Here is a 25,701-nt window from a genome sequence, read left to right as displayed (position 1 = left end):
TAAGTTCACTAACATTCTGAGGATGAATATGAAATCTTTGTATGTGCTCTTTGACCAATCCAAAGAGTCCAATACAAGGACTCTTCCAAGCTTTGGTTGTAGTACAATAGCAATCCAGTGATTTATGCAAAAATATTATATACGATTTTTAGCTATATGGATCAGAGCAAGTGCATATTGTAACAAATGATTGAGATTGCACGTACTTGATGTTGTATGGTGCAAATATGCAATCAGCCACATCTTCCCATTCTCGCATCATCTTTGATATGTAGAATGCAACACTTGTCATGGCATCTTTGTGAAGCTTTTTTTCTTCCTCAACTATCTCCTTAGGCATTTGACTGTCCTTGAACGCATCATTGTTGTCCTCCCACGTACTTGGCCCGTTGTGCCTGGCCTCGCAAATAACTAGTGTTGGGGTTTTTTCCCGAACAGACGAGAGATGAGATAGAGTGAGGAGAGAGCAAGCCAAGTGAGCAAATAAGCAAGAGGCCAAAAGTCCCCCACCTCCTCCCCATGGGGGGCTATTTATAAGGAGGAGGAGGTGGTTGTTTATACTTATTCCATTGGTGGGGTCGAATATTACAAGAAGATCCTTGGAATTTACAAATAGATCCCTGGACTAAGTCCCTAGACCTCGCAAACAAGCCCTTAAACCACCATTTTATGCCTCTTTTGTACACAAAGGTGTGCTTACCCCTTGGAAATGTAAGCCGCACCGCCAACAAAAGCCCCTCAGCTAGTTGGTCTCGGCTGGCACAGCGAGAGTAAGTAGCTGACCCTGTCAAAAGAGGCCTATTCTCAACACAGTCTCTGGTTACAAGGAGTGTACTTTGTAACCTTCTCATGTGCGCCTCACCAAAAACTCCATCCCAAAAACCCAGTGGGAAAAAAGGGCATGGAGAAAAGAGCATGCACATGCTTGGATTTACACAAATGCCAGCTTTAGATGTTCGGGGATTCGACTTTGCAGGTAGCTTCACTTCTGGGCTTCGACTGGCGAGTGGCTTCTCCTCTGTGCTTTGGGCAGAGCTCCATCTTCTAAGATGAACTGGTCCTCCAGTACACCCCCATGGTAGCCTCAGCTCCGAGAACCAATGCAATTGGAGTCGTCGTGGCTGAAGGTTGCCGTAGCATCTTCAAGTCTTCTCTCACGAGTGCCGGACAAGACATCATCATCTAGGATGAACTGGTCCTCCAGTACACCCCCAGCCCCTCTTGGCTGGTGCTCGTGAGATAAGCTTCGCGTGTAGTGGAAGTAGTCGAGGTAGATGACGTAGAGGTTGAAGTAGCAGCCGAAGGTGGCGACGAGCCCTTCAAGCCAAAGCAGTGGCGATGCTAAAGTTGTCAGCGAGCCCCTCGAGCCGAATTAGGAGGCGTTGCTGAAGTCGGAGATGACGTCAAAGATGTCAGCGAGCCCCTCGAGCCGAAGGTCTCGATCGAGACGTTGCCAAGTCGAAGGCGATGCCGAAGGTGTGGACGAGTCCCTCGAGCCGAATTTGGAGTCGTTGCCAAAGTCGAAGATGGCGGCGAGCCCCTCAAACCGAAGGTCTCGGCGGAGACGTTGCCGAGTTGAAGGCGATGCCGAAGGTGTGTACGAGCCCTTTGAGCCATCGTAGTGGTGGAGGCAAAGTTGTTGATGATGCCGAAGGTCACAGCGAGGCCCTCGAGCCGGAGTGGCGAGTTTCTCTAGCTGAAGTAGCTGCGAGGGTGATGTCGAGCAGCTGACGTCTTGTTGCTTGCTCGGCGGCATCATTCAGTGTCGCCTATGAACGAACGTGACAACAGTTTCGTTGCTAGGGCCTGCACGGCCACCAGCACCTTCGGTCATTTGCCGACCGAGGGGAAAGGAGTAGCATAACCTTCGCATGTTTGCTTTGGGTTTGGACCTTCGAAGGTGGTGCCATGATAATTGTGATACATGCAAATGGCAGAGGCCAGAAGGAGGTGTGCATGGGCAGTACATGCATGTACAGAAGAGATGATGACATGCAAACAAGCTGAAAACGAGCAATTAGTAAAAGAAAGAAGGCTTAATTAAAGGATACATCCTGCAACTCAAAGGTGTTAGTAAAAGGGCACCATCGAAGGTTGCATGGTTAAATATTACTGTCCAATTAACGAGTTCACAATTGCTTGAGCTCAACCTTTTTCTGCTTTGTTGTTGCTTTTAAAGCACGAGGTGACGAATGCAACTTGGTGCGGAGGTCCCGAGCGAAGGTTATGCAGCTTGGCGTGCATTGATGACGAGCACAATTTTGCATGCGAAGGTTCCGGCGCCCGGAGAACAAGCTTGCCGGAGTGGTTCTCTCTCGACGCAGGTCTTGCCGAAGAACAATTTTTCAACCGAGAAGGTTCGTGTTCGCCGCGGAGGTCCGGACTAGTCGGCCAGAGGTTGGCGTGTGCTTCCCGCGGAGGTTCGCCGGCGGCCGCGAAGGTCTAGCTCGCCGTGGAGCTTCGGCTTGCCGAGGAGGTTCATGTTCGCCGTGGAGGTTCGCCGGTGGCCGCGAAGGTTGGCGTGTGCTTCCCGCGGAGGTTCGCCGGCGGCCGCGAAGGTTGGCGTGTGCTTCCCGCGGAGGTTCACCGGTGGCCATGAAGGTCCCGCTCACCATGGAGCTTCAGCTTGCCGAGGAGGTTAGTGTTGCATGCATGTCTTGCTGACTCGAGCGAAGGTGGCAAGTTTGCCACATTGTCTGCCAACTTGTCATTGGTCACCCGAAGGTCCGGGAGCTTTGGAAGCTTTGCTCGAGCCTGCACGGTCACCTGTGCGGAGATAGAAATGCTTGCACGCCAGCCGAAGCTCTTTCACTACGTTGCCTTGTGGAGTTATGTTCTGCTTTTTATTGATGTGGAGTGATTTGCACTGTTTTGGTAGACAGCAGCTTGACGATGCCGAAGGTCACGGCGAGCACCTCGAGCCAGCATAGCGGCGTAGGTGAAGTTAGGAGAAAGTGATATATTTGCAACAGAACGATGCAATGACTATTTCTCAAAGTTGTCAGCGAACATAAGTTGCATAACTGATATCTTTCTCAAAGGTATCCTTGGACACGAGTTACAAAAGTAACATCACAGAAAAGTGAATTTGCGGGTCGTCACCCGACTTTTTTTTGTGGCCGAAGGTGTTTTGGCTTCATATCCCTTAGGATAGATAGCTCCTTGGCTTTCTTTTGTGAGATATTCGTCCTTACGTGCAGGAAGCGATACTCGACTTCATTATTGAGGTCATGAGCCTCTTAGCTCCTCAGAGCTTTTTTCTTTGGTCATGCATGATTATGTATTCATGCAATGAGATGATTTGAGGTATGCTTTTGATGCACATGGATGAAGTGAAATGCATTTGCATGAAGCAGAAGATTTTTTGGCCACCAGTTAATTTCAAACCATGAGGACCCTTTGATGCAAAAAAATACTTGCGTTTGATAGCCGAAGATGAAGACTCGTAGCTTTGAAACCAAGGTGTTCTATTTTTTCATCACGAAGGTGAAAGCCACTTGTTGATGAAATCCATTATATATTGAAGGACCAATGGTTGCTGAATAGCAATAGAGATAACTCCAATAAATGGTGATTACCGAAGGTCCATAAGATATTTTTCATGATGAGATCCACAGTTAGTGTCAGACCTCATATTGCAGGGGCCAAAATAAGCTTCGATCGCGAACATATTGAGCTGCGATGGAAGTCTGACGATGCTAGAGAAGTCCACTTATATGTATCGAAGGTTCATGTTGACCTGAGCTAGCCTGCTAGCTTCCGTTGGCATTTGGCTTATTAGCCTGGCGGCTTTGTGCCATAGATGAAGGTGAATACCAATATACATGCGCTTAAAGAGCAAAGGTCTAGTTTACAAGGGTTAGCTCAAGTAAGAGAAACGATACTCACATTAGTGATAACCTGCATGTTAGAGAAAATAAAATTGATATTCAAGGTGTAGCTTGTCATAAATAGTCCCTTGGGACCAAGTGTTTTGAGTGAAATCTGCATTAAGGTCATAAGATTTATTTGCTTCAAGACACTAAGGTCCGAAGGCCCCTTGGCATTCAGGTGCCTATTGCACTTTAGATAAGTATGCAAAGTTCACGAAGAATGTGAGCTTTGCTGACTTACACAATTGAGAATGCAAGATGCGACGGTCGATGTTTGCAACACTTTGTTGCTTCGACCCATGATAAGATTGCGAATAACCTCCTCTGAGGTGAATAAGAGTGATAACCTTCTCTGACACTCTCAGGTCAATATGTGTAATAACCTTTCCTGACCACCTTTGAGGTCATTAAGAGTGATAACCTTCTCTGACCTTCTCTGAGGTCAATAAGAGTGATAACCTTCTCTAACCTTTTCTGAGGTCGATAAGAGGGTGAAACCTTCCCTGATGGTTGATGGAGATTGAAAACCAATAAGGTGATAGCCTTTTAAGTATAATAACTTCTTGCTGGAATTTTTTCCATGATGAAATATTTTCCCAGACCTTCGCTGGGTACTTAGTAGAAAAATCTAGACTTTCTTCAAGGACCAATAGAGATGGAGTATTGAGAACCCAATAACCCTTCTTTGTTGCAGCTTGGGATGGTAAATATATTTTTTGTTCGAGCACTCCAGCTCTGAATTCTTTGGAGCGAAGGTAGATCTTGCAAGCATAGATGTTAGCTTTGATAAATAGAACTAGGTTTAATTTGATCCACGTGCACAGGTGTAAGTCGGACAAAGACTTCATAAGAAAATTTGAGACAGAGAGCTGCTATTGCTGAGCTCTTTTGCCATAAGGCCAGACCCTATTCTTGCCTAGAGCCGATTTTTTATTCAACTTTTGATGGCTGTAGCAAAAGGAAAAGGAACCGAAGCTTATAAAAAGAGAGCATGGTTTAATTGGTGGAGGAGGAACCTTCGATGGGTTTTGTTAGGAACCCGGATGTGTAGGTTCGAGGCCTGTAGCGAGGCCGGTTGCTTGGCTGTTTCTCTGCATGCTGCTATGGAGCGAAGGTTCAGATTGCCGCCGTCTGAGCTTGCCTTGGGGTTATGCATGTCACGGAGTTCAGCGTGTGCCGCGAAAGTTCAGCTCATAGCTGACGGCCGCGAAGCTTCAGCTCGCCGTAGGAACTCCGAACTTGCCACGGAGGTTCCGCTCTACGCGGAGCTTCATGATCTCTCCTTGATGCACAGAGATTTTGTGCCTTGGATCTTTGTGTGTATTGGCTTTGAAAGAAATCGGAGAGAGTGAATTATGCACTCTTAAAATCTTAATCTATGGCTCCAACTAGTTTGCACAAACTTAAACTAAAATAAGCTATCTAGATGTGCAACTACGGTTCACCTTAGTGTAAAACATTCATCCCAAAAAAGTTTAGCAACCTATAGCCAATCCTATCAAAAAACTACTCTACGAAAGTAAAGGCACAAAAGTTGCAATATGAAATGCGGAAGCTTAAAAAGAAGGATGAGAGGAAGCGAACTCTCGACACAAGGATTTATCCCGTGGTTCGGATTGCCACAAAGGCGCCCCTACGTCCACGTTGTTGAAGCACTCACGAAGAGTATCGCTTCCCGGCAATCAAGTCTCTTCCGTGAACACAATCACGGTCACCTTGATCCCGATCTTCACTAAGAGAGATTGCCCACGAAAGAGGGGTCTCCGTCCCCCGCACAAAGTTGTCGACGCCACTCCATACCAAGCCGGAGGGTCGTAGACTTGCCAGCGAGCCACCAAAGCTTTAAGGATGGCCGGCGCACCAAGATACAATATTGGTTCACTCTAGAACCATAGCACAAGGACCTAAACCTTGCTTGATCACTCACTCAAGAGTTAATCTAGCACTAACACTCACAAAGCTTGTGCTAAGGACTAAGAATTTGATCTTTATGCTCTTGGATGGCTTGGATGTATTCTAGGATGTGAAAGTGATCGGGTGCTCTAGCCTAAGAGGGGGAGGGGGTGAATTAGGCACTAATAAAAACTTAGACCTGTGGCTCCAACTAGTTTGCACAAAACTTAAACTAAAACATGCTATCTAGATGTGCAACTAAGTTGTTGTACTATGAAACCCCTATCCCAAAAGAGTTTAGCAGCCTATAGCCTTTCCTATGAAGAAACTATTCTATGAAAGTAAAGGCACACAAATTGCTAGTATGAAATGCGGAAGCTTAAAGAGAGGGATAGGAGATAGCAAACTCTTGACGCGGGTGTTTATCCCGTGGTTCGGTTAGCCACAAAGGCACACCTACATCCACGTTGTTGTAGCACTCACTAAGAGTATTGCTACTCGGCCACCAAGTCTCTTCCGTGAACACAATCACGGTCACCTTGGCCCCGGGTTCCACTAAGGAGCTTCTCCACAAAGGATGGGGTCTCCACGTCCCCCGCACAAAGTGTCGTCGCCGCTCCACACCAAGTCGGAGGGTCGATGACGTTGCCGGCGAGCTTCACGCTCCAAGGTGCCGGCGCATCAAGCTCTTGTTTTGGTTCACTAGATAACCACAGCACAAAGGCTCAAGGCCTTGCAATCACACTCACTAAGAGATAATCTAGCACTCACACTTTACAAAGCTAGTGCTATAAGCTAAGGATATGATCTATGAGCTCTTGTATGGCTTGGAGATATTCTTGAATGTGTATGAGGTGCCTTGGGACTCCAGCAATCTTTAAATGGCCGGGGTGAGGCGTATATATAGGCCACCAAGTCTTGTAGCCGTTGCTCCAACGGTCAGCTGAAATTCTGTGTATCACCGGAAGAACCGATGCCTCTTGGCGGGGTAGCGTCGGTTCATCCGGTCACTCATAGCCCGAAGTAGCCGTTGAAGTCCTGACAGCTGACGCAGAGACCACCGGTTGAACCGATGCTTTGTACCGATGCATCACCGGTTCATCCGGTGCTTAAGAATCTTCTCCTGGGTGCTGACGTCATTGCACCGATGCAATACTCCGATGCACCGTCGGTTCAACCGGTGCTGAAGAAACTTCTCCTGGGCACTTTACATCGTCTCTGGAACATAGGACGCCCAATGCACCGATGCCCTTTTTGACCCATCGGTTCAACCGGTGCCTATAGGCTGACTTGGCTTCGATTCCCTTCTGCACCAAACTTCATAGCGCCGGTTCTTCCGACAAGCGTCGGAACCCCCGTAGGGGCTGCCCTTCGGGCCTTGCTACGCCTATTTTCTCTTTCTCTTTGTCATCACTTGAACCTAAAAGCCCGAGAATGATCATCTTAACAATCATATTAGTCCAAGTGTTGTGTTGTCATTCGATCACCAAAATCACTCGAAATGGCATAAATGGTGCCATGTTCATTACAGGATGCGTGTGTGATGTCTTGGGACTCCAGCAATTTTCAAATGGCCGGGGTGAGGCGTATATATAGGCCACCAAGTCTTGTAGCCGTTGCACCAACGGTCAGTAGAAAACAGCAAACCACCAGTTGAACCGATGCCTCTGCATTGGGTAGCGTCGGTTCAACCGGTCACTCAAAAGCAACTGGACTAGCCGTTGGACTTTCTGACATGCTGCAGAACCATCGGTTTAACCGATGATTGGGCGTCGGTTAAACCGGTCACTCACAGCCTCTGGACTAGCCGTTGGACCTCTCTCTTCTGCTGACATCATTGCATTGATGGAATGCTTCTACGCACCATCGGTTCAATTGGTGTTGAAGACTTGGCTTCTGCGCGCTTGACATCGTCTCTGAAATATAGTACGTTGAATGCACCGATGCCTATCTTGAAGCCGTCGGTTCAACCGGTGATTCACTTGATCTTCCCTTGATCTCCATTTGGCGCTCAGACTTGTACCAAAGTGAGGGCGTCGGATCTTCCGACATCCATCGGATGCACCGATGCTTAGGCATCGGTTCTTCCGGTGCTACTGATTTCTGCAGAACTCATCCAATTCAACGTTTCTTTGAGTTCTTTCTTCGTGTTTTGCTTTGTATGTCCTTTTTACTTCATCCCTGGGATCTAGAAATGTCCACTCAATAAAACCATTAGTTTCATTGATTGCGTTATCATACGATCACCAAAATCACTCGAAATGGCATAAATGGTGCCGTGTTCGATACAATCTCCCCTTTTTGGTGATTGATGACAACACAATTAAAGCAAGCATAAAATTTACAAAAATTGTCAAATTGAACCACTTACACTTGCTTGGATGCTTACCATCATCCAATGATGATTTGACCTCCCCCTAAAACCATGATTCCCCTTTTGATCCTCCTCCTATCGTGCTACTCCTTCCTCATAAGTTGACTTGATTCACTTAGGCATTTCTCCCCCTTTGGGATATACTTCTCCTCCTTGAGAAAATACCTTGCTTTGATTCACATTTCTCCCCCTTGGAATCAAATGACCTAAAAGGTATTGCACCTAAAAGGTCTTGCAAAATAATATAGCTCAAGAGAAGATTCCAAGTGTATCAATTGTATGATATCAATGAAGATTTATGATCCAAATGTATGATATCAATAAAGATACCAATTGAAAATTTTACTATGTTGGATCACAAAATCACGTAACTAGCATGACATGAGCTAAGCTTTCCATAAGTATGTGCACAAAATGATAATGTGAAAATCAAGTGCACACCTAAATATTATAACTAGAAAGCTTACATCATATCATGCACGGAGGTAGCTCTAAAAATAATAAGAAATTGACAATGATACCAATTGAATGAGTTTAGAACCTTGCATACCTCCGGGGGATAACTTTGTTTACCTTGCATGTACCAATTGAAAGTGACTTGCAACAATTGAAGTCTTAAAAAAAGCACTTGGTACACCAAGATTAAGCAAATATATGAGCACATAGCCTATGAACTCAGATATGAGCATTTAACTTCAATAGAGCATGGCTCAATATGCATGAAGCACAATTTATCTAATCACTCTTATAGAGTTGTTTGTTCACATTGAGCATGAATAATATTCTCTTAGAGTGTTGACTCCGTCGTGAGATTACAAAAGATAAACATGCAAACATGTTAGTATCAAAATCACAACCCATAGGATGAAATCTCCCTAAATATGTGCATTTAGTGTTTGAATCACCAAGCAAATGTATGCACATTGATTTTGGTACAATTGGGAAGTTTGCCCTATAACTTGTGTTCATGGTACACATATAAAATACATACCTCATGAGATCCATGTACCATGAAGGGTAATATTGTGTACCTTTCTACACACTTATCAAACTATGTAGGTTGCTCATGGGTTAGAATCATGACACAAACAACCTACCATATATAACACTAGGAGATGCAATGTATGCAAACAACCTAGCAAAAGCAATGGAGCAATATGATGCTTGAATTGAAATCTAGCAACCATTACCTGATGGAAAACTTGGGCAATAAATATTCAAGTTGTGAGCTTAGTATGTTTTGGCTTGAACCTTCACTTCAACTTGTAAGCTAAGCCTCCAAATCCCCCGAAGCCGTTCTTGGCTTTAAGTCTCCTTTGGAACCCATACCATTTGAGGCCCCTTCAAGTTGGTGATGATCTCCTTGGGCACCCAAATGGAGTGGTTCCAACTCCTTCTCTTCTTCCCAACCTTGTGAGCAACCACCTTGCCGTTGGTCTTCTTTTTGATCACATAGGAGGTGCTATTGTTTTTGTTCCTCCGGTTGGGCTTGGTGTAGATGAGAGAACTCTTGATTGTAAGCTTCTTTTTGTTCTTCTCATCCGGAAGCTTCTTTATTGGTTGAGGACACTTGTTGGACTTGTGGCCTTCTTTGTGCAATTTTGAGCAAGTTACGGTGGACCCCTTCTCAAGCTTTTTTACCATGTCTTCACGGTTATGTTGAGAAGGTTGGACATTGCTTTCTATGTCTTTGTCCTTCAATCTATACAAGTCTTTCATGAGCCTTTCCACTTCTTACTTGAGCTCATCATTCTCCTTGGCAATGAGATCATCACATGATTCTACAACAACATTCTCATAGCATTTCACATTGCAAGGGTTAAAGCAAGATTCATCAATTAAATCAATGCAAAAAGTTGAAACATCTACCCTAGAGATTGGAATTGCAGAAGGGATAGTTTGCTCTATTTCCAAAAGGTTATTAGTATCATTAATGCTCTCAAATTTTAATTTGAGCTCTTCATGCTTCTTGCTAACCAATTTGAATTTGCACATCAAATTTTCGTAATTTGTAGAAAGAGAAGCATTTAGATCATTGAGAGCATTAAGGTTTTTTATTTCCTTTGATTGTTTTTAATGACCTTTTGGTGCTCATGTACTAAGTCAAAAAGTTCATCAATTAAAGGAGAGTCGGAGTCATATCACTTACATCGCTATCTATATCTTTGGCCATAAAGAAAGTGTTGGATGATGATCCCATGCGGGTGGTGAATTTCTATTTGATTCATCACTTGAACTTGCACTTGATTCTTCACCACCGCTTACCCATTCACCAAATATAGTATATGATTCATGTTTGGGCTTCTTCTCCTTCTTTTGCTTGTTTTTCTTGAACTTCTTCTCAACCTTCATGAGTTAATGTTGAGGCATATCTTTAAGGAAGACCATATACCCCATTGAATTGATTTCCTTCAAGCATTTATTCATCTTCTTCACTTTCTTGTAGAGGTTGGGGTTCATTGGCTCTTTTTTATCATTTGAGGAGCTTCTTGCTTCCTCTTCTTCCTCATCACTTGAGTTACCTTTGATGGCTATCTTCTTTAACTTCTTGAGTTATTTGCATGCAAGTGCGCTATGCGTTGGTGAAGAGGATGGCGTCTTTGTCTTGATGTCATTGCGTAGCTCATGGGCGATCATTTTGTTGAGGACTTGATTTGGTGTCAAAGTGGTGAGATCTTTCTCATATAGAATTGTCGTCACCAAATCATAGTCCGGCCTTTGGAGTGAGTGAAGGATCTTGCGAATGAGTTCCAAATCTTCAATTTGCTTCACACCTAAGGAATTAATCTCATTCACAAGAGTGTTCAAATGTGAGTACATTGATTCGGCATTCTCATCATTAAATTGCTTAAAGTTATTAAGTTTATCAATGAAAACATGATATCTTTCGTTGTCAACATTCTCCGTGCCCTCATGGTTCTCAATCGTAGCCTTCCATAGCTCTTTAGCATTTTCACAATAATAAACACAATTGGACACATTGTCACTAAGAGAAGACAAGATTATGCATTTAGCGGTGACATCATGTTGCTTCTCTTGTTGACCATTATTTTTTACACCTTCACTTACAACTCTCCAAATATTTAACCCCGTTGTTTGGAGATCAGCTTGCATTAAAATCTTCCATCGTTGGAAGCCCGTGCCGTCGAATCGTGGAGCGGGTCTAAAAGGATCCATCCTTTTCCCCTAAGAGTTAACTCACTAGGCGGTGAACCCTACCGATCTAATGAGCCGGTAAACACAAATTTGCCAATGGAATTGGCTTTTTTTGTGAGAGAAGTGAATCCCGGCTCTGATACCAATTAAAAGCGATCGGGTGCTCTAGCATAAGAGGGGGAGGGGGTGAATTAGTCACTCTTAAAACCTTAACCTATGGCTCCAACTAGTTTGCACAAAACTTAAACTAAAACAAGCTATCTAGATGTGCAACTACGGTCCACCTTAGTGTAAAACCCTCATCCCAAAAAAGTTTAGCAACTTATAGCCAATCCTATCAAGAAACTACTCCACGAAAGTAAAGGCACACAAGTTGCAATATGAAATGTGGAAGCTTAAAGAGATGGATGAGAGGAAGCGAACTCTGGAGACAAGGATTTATTCCGTGGTTCGGATTGCCACAAAGGCGCCCCTACGTCCACGTTGTTGAAGCACTCACGAAGAGTATCGCTTCCGGACAATCAAGTCTCTTCCGTGAACACAATCACGGTCACCTTGATCCCCATCTTCACTATGGGAGATTGCCCACGAAGGAGGGGTCTCCGTCCCCCGCACAAAATTGTCGACGCCGCTCCACACCAAGCCGGAGGGTCGTAGACTTGTCGGCGAGCCACCAAAGCTCCAAGGATGGCCAGCGCACCAAGATACAATGTTGGTTCACTCTAAAACCACAGCACAAGGATCTAAACCTTGCTTGATCACTCACTCAAGAGCTAACCTAGCACTAACACTCACAAAGCTTGTGCTAAGGACTAAGAATTTGATCTTTATACTCTTGGATGGCTTGGAGGTGTTCTTGGATGTGTGTGTGTGATGTCTTGGGACTCCAGCAATTTTCAAATAACCGGGGTGAGACGTATATATAGGCCACCAAGTCTTGTAGCCGTTGCATCAACAGTCAGCAGAAAATAGCAAACCACCGGTTGAACCGATGCCTCTGTATTGGGTAGCGTCGGTTCAACCGGTCACTCACAAGCAACTGGACTAGCCGTTGGACTTTCTGACATGCTGCAGAACCATCGGTTTAACCGATGATTGGGCGTCAGTTAAACCGGTCACTCACAGCCTCTGGACTAGCCGTTAGACCTCTCTCTTCTGCTGACGTCATTGCACCGATGGAATGCTCCGACGCACCACCGGTTCAACCGGTGCTGAAGACTTGGCTTCTGCGCGCTTGACATCGTCTCTGGAACATAGTACGTTAAATGCACCGATGCCTATTTTGAAGCCATCAGTTCAACTGGTGCTTCACTTGATCTTCCCTTGGTCTCCATTTGGCGCTCAGACTTGTACCAAAGTGAGGGCGTCGGATCTTCCGACAACCATCGGATGCACCGATGCTTAGGCACCGGTTCTTCTGGTGCTAGATTTCTGCAGAACTCGTCCAATTCAGCGTTTCTTTGAGTTCTTTCTTCGTGTTTTGCTTTGTATGTCTTTTTTACTTCATCCCTGTGATCTAGAAATGTTCACTCAATAAAACTATTAGTCTCATTGATTGCGTTGTCATACGATCACCAAAATCACTCGAAATGGCATAAATAGTGCCATATTCGTTACAGTCTTAGCATGGCAAGTCAAACCAGAAAGATGATTAGAAATTGCACTTTGTATTTATGCGAGAACATCAAGCGAAGGTTGTGATATTAAAATATTTTCATGAACAAGGGCACGTTTGAGTGCTGCTGAGCCTTTGATTGGGAAGACTCGTTTTGTTTCAGCAGAAAACCAAAACAGGTTGCTCCCTAGGGACCAGGGGAGGACAAAAAAGAAACCAGCGAAGGTATCCTGCGGCGCCGGCAACCAGCATGGCTTGTGCGCCGTCGCCGTCCACGCCGCACGCGAAGCTCTGGCTGCTGCGGCTGCCACCTGGACGATTGCCGCCGGCGAAGCCCCAGGATGCGCCAACTCCGCCACGACTCGGGCACTCGGCTTACCACCCGGCAGGGGAAAGCCATGCTCCATGCTGTCGTTTCGTGCTCCATGTGGCCTTGAAATTCGATCAAGGCTTTGCTGCTTGCTCGGTGGCGGCGATGCTCGACGTCGCCGAGGGACGACGAGCATGGCTATAGCTGTCCAGATGGGCCTGGCCCGATGGGCCGGCACTGGCACGGGCTGAAAAAGCACGGCCAGAGAACGGTCCGGCCTGGACCTGTTCGTGCCTGGGCCGTGCCAGGCCCAGTGCCGTGCCTGGGCCGCGATCGCGGCACGCGGTCCGAGCACGGGCACGGCCCGTTCAAGGCAGCGGCACGGGGCGGCACGGCGATGGCCGGTCGCCGGTGTCTCGCCGCCTCCTCAATCCCCATCCCTAACTCTAAATCATTTCCTCTCTCTCCAATTCTCCATCGACCAGGACCCCTTCACGCGCCGCCGCTCCTACCTACCGCCCGCCGCCCGCGCGCCTGCCTTATCTCCACGAGCAGCTGCTGCGCGCCCGCGTCCGCCGGCCGCCGCAGCCTCAGGTCGTCGTCGCCCCCGCCCCCTGGCCTGCGCAGATCTACTCCGGCCGCCGCCGCCACCCTCGGCCCCCGCCGGCACAGGTCGTCCCTACCTCCCCGGCCGTCGCCGCCGCCATCCGACATCCCCTCCTCCAGTCCTCCCCTTGCTCTGCTCTGCGCCGGGCTGCCGGCCGCCTCCGCCGTGCTGCCGTGCCCCGGGGCACGGCACGCCGACGCCCTTGCCGGGTCGTGCCTGGGCCGGGATGCCGGCACGGTGGCACTACGCGGCACGGCGGCGCCCGCCGTGCCGGGCCTCGCTGTGCTCGGGCCGTGCCGTGCCCGGGCAGCCCGTTTGGCCACCTATAAGCATGGCAGCTTCGCTGTTCGGGTCTGCACAGCCCCCAACACCTTTGGCGGAAGCTTCCCACGTTGACTTGTGAGGTTGTCCTATGCTTTTTACTTTTGCAAAGCAAAAAGAGGAAAACGACGAGGGTGGCAGAAAAAAAAAATATTTTCTGGAGGAAAGGAACGTGACCTTCGATTGGGTTTTATTGGGCTGTGTTCTGTTTCTGTTTTGGGCAACAGCTTATTTTGTGCCAATGCGGCTTGCATGCATGCGGAGGTGGCATGAGAAGCTGCCTCGTTGCTTGGTTATGCAGCGGGATCGGAGGTTGCGCTGTCAGCTGGTCGCGGTTTGTCGCGAAGGTTGCCGCTCGTCCCGGAGGCGGAGCTGCCGGCGGAGGTCGTGGCCTGCCGTTGAGGTTCCGAGCTCTCCGCGGAGGTTCCGAGCTTGCCCCGGACGTTCCGAGCTCGCCGCGGAGGTTCATGCGGAGGTTCCGAGCTTGCCCCGGACGTTCCGAGCTCGCCGCGGAGGTTCATGCGGAGGTTCCGAGCTTGCCGCGGACGTTCCGAGCTCGCCGCGGAGGTTCATGCGGAGATCGAGCCTTGTCGCCAATGACCAGCGGCGAAACTCCAGTTTAGTATCTTCTCCGCCGAAGGTAACGACGCTCGGTCCTGCAGAGAAAGCAAAAGCAGAACTGCTCCTTGCTTGGTGCAACACGATATGGCTGATTGGACCGAAGCTTTAGGAGACACGAGTACTTTTAGCAGAGACATGCACATTTATTTTGTTAGTGTATATAAATATTATGCTGTTGATGCGTCAAAGGCGTAGTCGAGCTACTGCAAGCTCTCAGGGAGAATACTTATCGGGACCATATATTTGGAGCTTCGATTGGAAAACACCTGGAGCCTAGTCCGATGCATTTTTTTCTTGCATGTTGCTGTTGAGCCAAGGTGACGACGAGAGGGCTGACCACGTTGGCCGAAGCTTCGATCAAATCGACGGCGGCTTTGCGCCGCTCTTGTGCGTTGTGCGGAGGTGTTGGACGTCAGGTCGAGCTGCAAGTTGGCGCCTTGCTGCTTCCTCGGCGCGGCTTCGCTCGGCAGTTGGCTGGCCACCCTTTGCCAATCGAAGCTTCGCATAGTTGCCTAGCTTGTGCTCGTATGTACAAGACCTCCGCTTGGGCAGTGCACGTGGAGTGAGCCTTGTCCTGCAGGTAACCTTCGACCTTGGTTTTGTATTTTTTTTTTTGGCACACATGAGATAGACCTTCGCACGTTGACCTGCTTGTGTTTGAATTAAACAAGATAATGAAGTCTAGAGAAAAAACGAGCATGAGTAGGAACGAAGTTTATGGTCCCGGGAAATATTGAATGCTCATGGTAGCTAGCTTCGCTCCGCCTGGCCAATGGCCGCGAAGGTTCAGCTCGTCAGTCCTCGTTCTGGTGGAGGTTAGGCCCGAAGCTTCGGTTGGTGATTTTTTTTTGGGAGGTGTTCAGCTACAAGTGTGCATGTACTAATTGCTTAAGCGCACTAAGCTTCGCTCCACCTCAATATCATCATCTCTCTAAAGAAAAATAAAATGTGCCGAGCACGGTGGGCGCCAGCTGTTGGGGTTTTTCCCCGAACAGACGAGAGATGAGATAGAGTGAGGAGAGAGCAAGCCAAGTGAGCAATAAGTAAGAGGCCAAAAGTCCCCCACCTCCTCCTCATGGAGGGCTATTTATAGGGAGGAGGAGGTGACTGCTTATACTTATTCCATTGGATGTTGCAACTAAGTCCCTAGACCTCACAAACAAGCCCTTAAACCACCATTTTATGCCTCTTTTATACACAAAGGTGTGCTTACCCCTTGGAAATGTAAGGCGCACCCCCAATAGCTAGAGGATCAAGATACCTTTTCCCTATACCTAAAACATATGCATCACTTATTTACATCTTGTGTGTGTGTGTATATATATATATAGTCTATTCTATATACAGGGTGTTGAATAGTACGTATTCAACACCCCGGTGAGTAAAATCGCAATGCGATAATTACTACCCCACCAGCCGATTCCGTATTCATCAATGTTATTGAAAAGATACATCCCTATCTGGTGACAACCAACCAAAATCTCAAAACCTTAAAAATCTGGTACAGATGATAAAACAGCCATCATATTTATTTACTCCCAGTCAGATCCCGCGACTGGTATATTAATGGAGGGCAGCGGAAGGGCAGTTATTATCCCCTTAATTACTATTGAACTTCTCGTTCTTTTACCTGGGTAATTCGAGGTGGTCTCCGGCGATGATGGGTTGCATGGATTCACGATGCGCTAGTGCTGTGCCGACCTGCCTCGCGCCGCTGTTAGCCTCCCTCATGCATTCCTCCCCATGGAGCACGAGCCCATCGCCGCCATAGAGTCTCTCCGACATTGACGTGTGCAATAATAGAAGTGTCATCCCTAATTTAAGATCCAGGTATAATATGTACTATCCCCAATTGATCATGTGAGTGATTAGTTGATTTTGTTCCCAATTTTCACACTCGAATTAGATCAATATAACAGATTTTGATTGTGTCTGATAGGGATTATAATCTATCCATCTTGACGTTCCTATTACAACTTGTAGATATTCAGGTTCAGATCGCATCTTCCGTCTCCACAACCTGGGTGCGATTTGGAGCAACGAGATCCTACTCCAGGTGCTGGGGCGGGGCCCAGATCCGGCTAGAGGTGAGCAGCGGCCACCTCCAGGATCTTGATCGATCAGGCCATGGTCAAAGAGTCACCATGGCAGTAGGTCGCAGCAGCTCCGTGGATGATTTAAACCGGTGGTGTCATCGGTAGACTCTTCATCATGGCAGAGTTGTGACCGGTACGCTGCCTGACCCCATATCCCCTCCAAGCATGGATGACATCTGGCTTTTACACAGCCTATCTGCATGGAATTTCATCAGCTTCCCATCCAGGATGCATAGCATTTAGCATTTTGTGGACTGGCCGGAGTAGCTATCTTCAGGTAAGAGGGTGGAAAGGAAGTAACACATATTGCTTTGCTGCATTCTAGATTGAATATCAAGGTTAGCAATCTGCATTCGTGGTGCTCTTTTTCTTGCCAGATCCAAGATCAAATCCCTATCCCTAGGTCCGAAAGAGAATTAATTTTTTACTTCTTGATCTGGGTAGGCAGCAGCAGTTCATGTGCACAGTGGTGATCATCTTTTATAATTTTTGGGCCCCTGCATGGTACATTGCATGATGAGCAGATACATCCGTAGTTGATGATGATTCAAGGATTCAAGATGCCAAGCTCGAAGGAGCTAACAATCCGTGCGCGCTCCCTACTGGCTTTGTGTCCTCCTCACAGTTTAATCCTGCTTTTGTGAGGAGTATAATCCTACTTTGTGAGGAGTAAATACTCCTGAGAAACAGAGCAACATGTGCTTCTATATTATGAATTTTCTTCCTTGTTCATGAAAGGAGGTGTTGTTTCTTCAGTGAATCTCATTGATCTCCATGAACTTGTCCTTTTTTGAATATGTGCACAGTGTTGACGCAAAATCTGGTCACACACTCGAACGCGCTAGAACGCGCAGCAAGATCGTCAAAACGATCAACACCAGCAGGCTCCCTGCGCCGACCGGTATAGCGGACCGGTCAGACCGGTACTCCAGGAAGATGGCGAAAACCTAGAACCAAGAGGTCGGGAGGGACCCCGTCGGAGCTCGTGGATCTAGGGTTGCTCTGAGGTCGGCAGGCCACTCAGAACATCCTCGAACGCCGTAGAGACGAGCGAATAACAGTAGATGAGATTGGAAAAGTTAGGGTTTGGAGGTAAAAAGTAAAGAATAAATGTTTGAATCGATTGGGATTACCCTCAATCGGCCGTGGCCCTTCATATATATAGGGTGGGGAGGTCTGTACCCGTTAGAAGTCAGAACCCTATCAAATCCCGTGTCAAAATATAACTCCTAACTCGGATTGGGCATTTCGGACCGGTCTGACCGCTCTGGACCGGTCAGACCGGTCAGACCGGGGTGCAGGTTTCCGGGAGGCATAACTCCCTCATCCGGACTCCAAATTGGACGTTCTATATATGCATTTCGATCATCTCGATGAGATCTACACAATGGTGTAGTCCATTTGGCAATTTGACAAACTTATCTATACCGGTCTGACTGGTTTAGAAGAGAGGTCTGACCGGTCTGTCCAGATTGTCCAGAAAACCTGAATCGTGCCAATTTTGGGTGTCAACATATGCCCCTTGTTTCTTGGTAAAGCTTGCGTGCCAAGAAACATTTCTCAAAGCCCAAAAATGTACTTGAATAATGAGAAGCACCTACGCACCAATCACCTCTTGCTTTCAATGACGATAGTGTGTATGACCATGTCATCTGGTACAAGTAGAATAAGCCTGAGTATAAATTATCTCGGCTGTGAATCATGTTCTTCAAAAGAACCACTTCGGTCTATTTAGTAGAATAATCTGTAGCAATTAACACGAAGCAATGCCTCTTTGAAGATGGAGGATTAATTTAATCAATGAAATCCAAATCCTCAACCTCGGAACGACCATGATTTGATAATAGGATGTATCAACACAGTGGGCAAACCGCTGACATTCTTCACACCCCTTATACTGCTTGAAAGAATCAAACATCATGGCAAGCTCGTACAAATCGGCTCTTTTAAACAACTACTTCATCTTTGGAGTCGATTGATGTATACCACAAATATCTTCATGAACGTTCCTCATGGCAACTTTGGCCTGATCTGAGCTCAAACATTTATGATCTGAGCTCAAACATTTAAGAAATAAATATTCAGCTATTCAACGATAGAGCTTATCGTTGACTAAAACATTTTTAAGTATTATCCGCCAAATATCCTTTTCTGCACTGCGACCAAGATCTTTAGATAGGAAATTACAGGAACCCTCCAGTCCTGATCTTCGGCTTTAGTGATGAATCACCTTTCATAGCCGAATTGGTGTCTCTAGCAGTCTGGACGGTCAGACCGGTCAGACCGGTCTAGGCGGTGAGACCGATTGCATCGACCGGTCAGATCGGTTCATCCAGATCCTGCAACTTGGCTTTTGCTTGCATCGGCTTTCAAATATGAAAATATTTCTTCATAATTTATTAGCCAGATGCTTGATTAGCCATAGCAATAGCCTGTCCATTCTCTTCCCTTGGTATATATCTTATAACAAATTCATTGAAGGGAGAAATAATATCAAGGTACTTGTCAAGATATGCATTTAAATATCCATTATATCATTAGCATACCTCGAATACTTGCTGCACCATCAGAAGTGAATCACCAAAGGCTTCAACACGTTTCACGCTCGTAGATTGCAAAAATTCCAAGCCAAATGTTGGCGCTCCTTAAGTATTCATTTTATCCCCTGTTTAACTTTAATAATGGCATGAATTTAATATCAGAATCACTAACCATCCTAACCTCGGCCCAATTATTGGTCGTTTTCGCGTTTGCACATATATTTTGGAGGTACTTCGTTTTTGCAGGTTTTTGACCAATTTTGGAGCATGAAATGGCGAGGCCCACGATCACGCGATGACACGAAGAAAGACAAAGGCCAAAGCCCGAACAAAGGATCGAAGGCCATGATGATTAGAGGCCCGTTCATGCACATCCACCCTCCAATGAAGCCCAAAAGACAAAGCCCACAAGATAAGATCAAGATACTTCGGGGCTAAGCAAAGAAAAGAGATATTTAAGGAAGGATTTTCCATCCTATCCTTCTCCTCGAAGAAATCTCGAAGATAACGACGTCTAATGGGGTGCAATCGTGAAAGACATAAACTCTAGAAGATTCCAGGAGACTTGGGGAGAAAGATGAACATGAGCCGGCGAAGGAAAGAGCCAGGCCGGCCGGCCTAGGCTCATTGGGCCGGCCGGCCCAGCCCTTTTTTAGGTCGGTTCGACCTCCCCTTTGACCGAGGGTTCCCTGAGGCTATTTAAACACCCCTCCCCAAGGTTCACGCAGAGATCAATTCGGGAGACGACGCCAAGGAGCAGAGAAGATAGAGGGACACCTCTCGGAGAGCCGAGGGTCGTGCTAGTAGTCTAGGGTTCGCCCTAGCCGATGTGGGAACCTTGCAAGGAAGACCACGTCGGAGTTCTGGAGCTAGGATCATCAAGATCAAGGTAGGGCCCCAGTTGTGATCTTGTGATGTACTATCATTCATGGTGAAGTTATTTGTGATTCCGAATGTTTAGCGACCATGTTCTCTCTTTTGATTTCGTTCTTTTCTTTGGGTTCGCTTCATCCTAGATCTATTATCGAGATAGATCGCTTAGCATGATCTTGTAGTCATGGTGGCTAGAGGTTCATGGCAGAACTACAAAAGGGGGTTCAACTTGCTTCAGGGTATTTCGTTCAAAAGGGGGGCGTCGTGATAGGCCATCTCCACAGAGTATGCGGAGTATCGAGGGATCGGATTGGAGATTTTGAGTTTAAAGATGCTTTTCATTGAGATTCACATCTACCTTACTTCACTACATCTAGCTGGAACTACAACATATGCATGATCTAGGTGATCTAGATTGGTTATCTCTAACTTTCTCTCGCTACATTCGGTGTTTGTCGTTTTTAGTAGATTAGATTCGTTTTACACCACATCAACACAAAGAAATCTCTATGTTAGTAGATTGTTTCTTGTCACTTTGGTTCCGTAGATTGATAAACCTTGGGGGAATACTCTGAGGGAAAAGCTACATGAAACCGTGCGCTTGCGGTATATAAATCGGGGGCGCTAAGGAGCGTCAACACCAAATAAAAGGGCTTCATACTCAACTTGATTATTTATGCAATCCTCCTTTGATCGGTTTGAGAACTCGGAATACCACCACTTGGAGAAATCAAGACAGCACCAATTCTTTGACCATCATCACAAACCGATCTATCAAAATATAATTTCGTGGTGTGCAAGTAACATAGCCGATTTTCAAAGCATGCTTATCATTAATCCAATGCTCAACAATGAAATCTGCTATGATTTGGCCTCTCATAGATTCCAAGGATTCACAAGCCAAATTATATTCAACTAAAGCATAAGCCCACTCGCCGATTCTATCACTTAAAATCGGCTTTTGTAACATGCGCTTAAGCACATCGGTTTGACATACTACTATGCAAGTACTAGATAGTAGATAATGTTTCAATTTGGTACAAGCATAATAGAGAGACAAACATAACTTCTCAGTAAGAGTATACCTTGTCTCCGCATCAATAAGTCGTCGGCTTATATAAGTGATGACATACTCCTTGTCTTCGGTTTCTTGAGTCAAAACAGCCACAATGATCTTGTCTTCAGTAGCCACATAAAGCCTGAAAGGAACCCCTCTCCTAGGCGCCTTGAGCATAGGTGGTGAAGACAAATAAACCTTGATCTTTTCAAAGACCACTTGCTATTCTACCCCCAAGTAAATTTGGTTTCATTCTTTAACCGAAGAATAGAAGTAAGATCATCAATATGCCTTATTACAAATAGTTTGCCAATTTTCTAACTCGAATTGAAAAACTTCTAATTCGGCTTTTATCCGCTGATGTTGCAATTTTCAACCAGCTCAAGACCTCAAATACATGATCAAAGTCTTGAGAGCCCCTTGCAAACTGATCTGTTGCATAGAAACTTCATGAGGTAAATTATCATTTGCCAATATTTTGCCCCCCGAGCACTTAAATGTCGTCGAGCTCCATATTGCTGCTCTTTTGGTGTAGCTTCATGATCCACTAGCTCCTCATTGCCTTGTACCGAGAATGTTAGCGGTATTTCTCCATCGCAAGGAACCGAAACAAGCATTACCGATTCGGCTTTCTGTTCTGCTGCAACCTCAACCGGTCTGACCGGTTGCTCTGGGTGGTCAGACGGTCGCTTGTACTGGTCAGACCGGTCTCCTGAGGTAGTTCGACCGGTTGTGCTGGCTGGTCAACTGCTTTGACCCTCCATACCTTGCTTTGAGGGACCATTGGTCTGTAGTGGTTGGATTGTTTGTCCCTCAGCCTCTTGAACTATTTTTCCTTCTTCTCCTGAGCACGTAGACGCTGCAGCTTCCTTCTTTGAGTATGAGTCAACCCTGAAGGACACCATCTTGGTTGAAAGTACTTTGATGTCGAGTTACTGCTGCTAGCCTCATGATCATTAGCCATGATCGGCCTTTGGATAGATGATTGACCGATTTACCAAAAAACATCGGTCTTGTACCCGCATTATTGACAACCACTTTGATATTGTCGATTTGCACAACATCATCGGCTTTAGCTTCCTCTGGATCAATAGTCGTTTGTACCTCTTCTTTCTTCTCCTTGACACGGTAAACCTGTCTTGGAGAATGAGTTTTGTCCGGTCTCTGATGAGACCAGTCTGACCGGTCAGTGGCGACCGGTCTGACCGGTGCAGGCTACCGCCTCTGACCTGATTGGTGGGGTCCCAATCTATCGTGTACTGGTCGTGAAACCTTGCTGAACACAAGCCTTCTGTGATCCTCCTCCCTATGGTGAGATGGTGGGTATAGCATCGGATAACAATACATCCAAATTCCTTCATGCCCCCATGTAGGACAAGAAAAACACGATGCCGGTGATGCCCATGACGTAGTAGCATACACCTTCTGAGGAGGCAACACTGTAGTGCTATCACCCCTACGCTTGATGGATTTTCCCCTAGGAGAAGAATGCTTGCCTTGATGCGGAGGTGAACTTGGTTGTTTTTCTAGGGGGCCAATCTTTTGGAACGGTCTTTGTGTACTTGTTCAGTAGCTGAGCAAAGGTGAGCTTCTGCTTTGTAAAACTCCAATGCAGCTTTGACTCATTAACCTTCCTAGTACCTTCTTCCGGGTGCTTAGACTTGAAAGTTCTGGGTCGGCTTTTTGCCTGACCGGTCTGACCGGTTGAGGCGACCGGTCTGACCGGTCGTGCCTGGGCAGCAGGCCGACTCGTGTCTTGTGAGGAACTCTCTTGCCCTCCGGGCCTTGAAGCTTTGACAATGATCTTCAGTGACTCCTCTCCATCAGGAGTCTTCTCCATCGTTACTTCCCTAGCCTGAACCTTGTCATTGACATTTTTCGACCTTGGCTCACCAATGATAACATTTTTTTCCTTTTGTTCCTTCGGCTTGTTCCGGCCGAATGAGTACCTTGGCTTTACCCAAATCAATCGTATGGACAGGAAATGACACATTGTCATCTTTTACCTCATGTATTGCTAATCGTCCTTCATTAACGGCCGATTGGATTTTTCGACGAAATATATTGCAATCATTAGTTGCATGAGAAAAAGTATTATGCCACTTGCAATATGCATGCTGCTTTAGCTCCTCAAGTGGCGGTATGACATGTGACAACTTGATGTTTCCGCTTCTAAGCAATTCATCAAATATGCGATCACACTTAGAAACATCAAATGTGAAACAAACTTGTTCTTGCCGATTCTTCGGAATCGGCTTAAGCGATGAACAAGAACATGGCTTAGCTTCTGATGGCCATATGAATTGAGCAAATTCCTTTTTCTCATCGTCCGACTCAGATTTAGAATCAACATGTATGGACCGATGAGTATTATGGGCATCTTTTGCGTTCTGGATTATAAATTCTAAACCCAAGACTTTCATGTGCAAATAATTAATAGTGTGGTACTCAAAACCTTCGAGTTCTTTTTTCAAATAAGAACGCAAACCATCAAAAGCCAAATCAGCCAATTCCTTTTCAGAAACTGTTAAACTTAAACATCGATTTTTTATATCTTTAAACCTTCGGAAGTAATCCGAAGCAGGCTCATCTTGGCCTTGCCTAACCGATGCCAAATCCGACAGTTTAGCTTCATTGTGCCCATTATAAAAATGATCATGAAACTTACGTTCCAACTGATTCCAAGATTGAATAGAATTTGGGGCCAATGAAGAAAACAAAGAAAAAGCGGTTCCAGTCAAAGATAATGAAAATAAGCGAATGCACAAAGCCTCATGAAAACCAGCTTTTCCCAGTTGTAAGATATATTGGTCAATGTGCTCCCAAGGTGCTTTATTATCATCACCACAAAATTTCACAAAATCAGAAACACACCAACCAGCAGGAAAAGAAACTAAATCAAATTCAGGAGGATATGCCTTTTGGTATAATGTAGAATTACCTATATCCACACCGAATTTAGTTTTCATCGCACTAGCCGGATCCTCTTTTAACCTAGCGGGATCGGCTTTGCATCTACCACTCGTGGATGCTTGTGCTACAGAAGTAAGATGATGTTCTATAGGATTATCTTGTACCATCGTCTGAACCGAACTTATCGGTGCATGCCCCACAGAATTTCCATGTACACTATTAAAAATCGGTTCATTTGGAGAACCAGATTCTTGTGAAGGAGAAGGCTGCACACAATTTGTCATCTCATTGGTTCGGCTAAGGATTGCCGAGCAAAAAGTAGACGTGTTCAGTGTATATGTTACTGGGCTGACCACCATCGCACCGGTCTGACTGGTCCAGCCGCATTCGGCTGTACTAGCTACAATGGTGATGTTTGCCCTGCAAAATAGTTCGTCGGCATGCCATATAGTGGTTCTTGAACAGATGCTGGTGTAGCCGATGAATTAGCAGTTTGGAAAGCACAATTATCATCTACGGATTTGCCTTTTTTCATGATATCTATTTGATCTTTTAAATCATTCATGGGCTTATATATATCAGTAATTTTCTTATCCATAATAGATGATAATTGGCTAAACAAGTCGGAAGATGAAGTGCTTACATTGCTTATTACCTTGACTTGCTTATTCTTGAGCGTGAAGGAGGGCATCACAAAGTCTTGAACCCTCGTGACCTGGCCTTGCTGATTTTTCTTGAATCCCTTCAAGAATTGTGCTTTGAAGTGCTCCCTGACCACCAAGTAATCTTGGCGCTCCTCCTCGCTAAGTTCCTCGATAGATGTGGAGATGTTGCATTCGTCGAGGTCGGTGATGACGCCCATCTTTTCCAGGGAGTAGATTAGATCGGTTTTGAATAACCAGATTAATCTGTCCCCAGCGGAGTTGCCAAAAAGTGTGTTGATGCAAAATCTGGTCACACACTCGAAAGCGCTAGAGCGCGCAGCAAGATCGTCAACACGATCAACACCAGCAGCCTCCCTGCGCCGACTAGTTAGACCGGTATAGCGGACCGGTCAGACCGGTACTCCAGGAAGACGGCGAAGACCTAGAACCAAGAGCTCGGGAAGGACCCTGTCGGAGCTCATGGATCTAGGGTTGCTCCGAGGTCGATAGGCCACTCAGAACATCCTCGAATGCCGTAGAGACGAGCGAAGAATAGTCGATGAGATTGGAAAAGTTAGGGTTTGGAGGTAAAAAGTAAAGGATAAATGTTTGAATCGATTGGGATTACCCTCAATCGGCCGTGACCCTTCATATATATAGGGTGGGGAGGTCTGTACCCGTTAGAAGTTGGAACCCAATCAAATCCCGTTTCAAAATACAACTCCTAACTCGGATTGGGCATTTCGGGCCGGTCTGACCGCTCTGGACAGGTCTGACCGGTCAGACCGGGGTGCAGGTCTTCCGGGAGG

General features: G+C 46.2%; 1 protein-coding gene across 1 annotated transcript; it reads left to right on the top strand.

Moving 5' to 3' along the window:
* Positions 1–13,446: 13,446 nt before the first annotated feature.
* LOC120702014 (proline-rich receptor-like protein kinase PERK8) lies at positions 13,447–14,223 on the top strand. Its single transcript, XM_039985792.1, has one exon. It carries the CDS (start codon positions 13,447–13,449, stop codon positions 14,221–14,223), a length of 777 nt encoding a protein of 258 aa, XP_039841726.1.
* Positions 14,224–25,701: the final 11,478 nt, after the last annotated feature.

This window comes from Panicum virgatum, chromosome 4K (genome assembly GCF_016808335.1).
Source record: "Panicum virgatum strain AP13 chromosome 4K, P.virgatum_v5, whole genome shotgun sequence".
Classification (NCBI taxonomy): Eukaryota; Viridiplantae; Streptophyta; class Magnoliopsida; order Poales; family Poaceae; genus Panicum; species Panicum virgatum.
This window is presented reverse-complemented; position numbering and strand designations above follow the sequence as displayed.

What these genes read in the sequence shown, in the direction of transcription:
- LOC120702014 (XM_039985792.1), top strand. Translation starts at nt 13,447, where the DNA reads ATGGGCCGGCACTGGCACGGGCTGAAAAAGCACGGCCAGAGAACGGTC.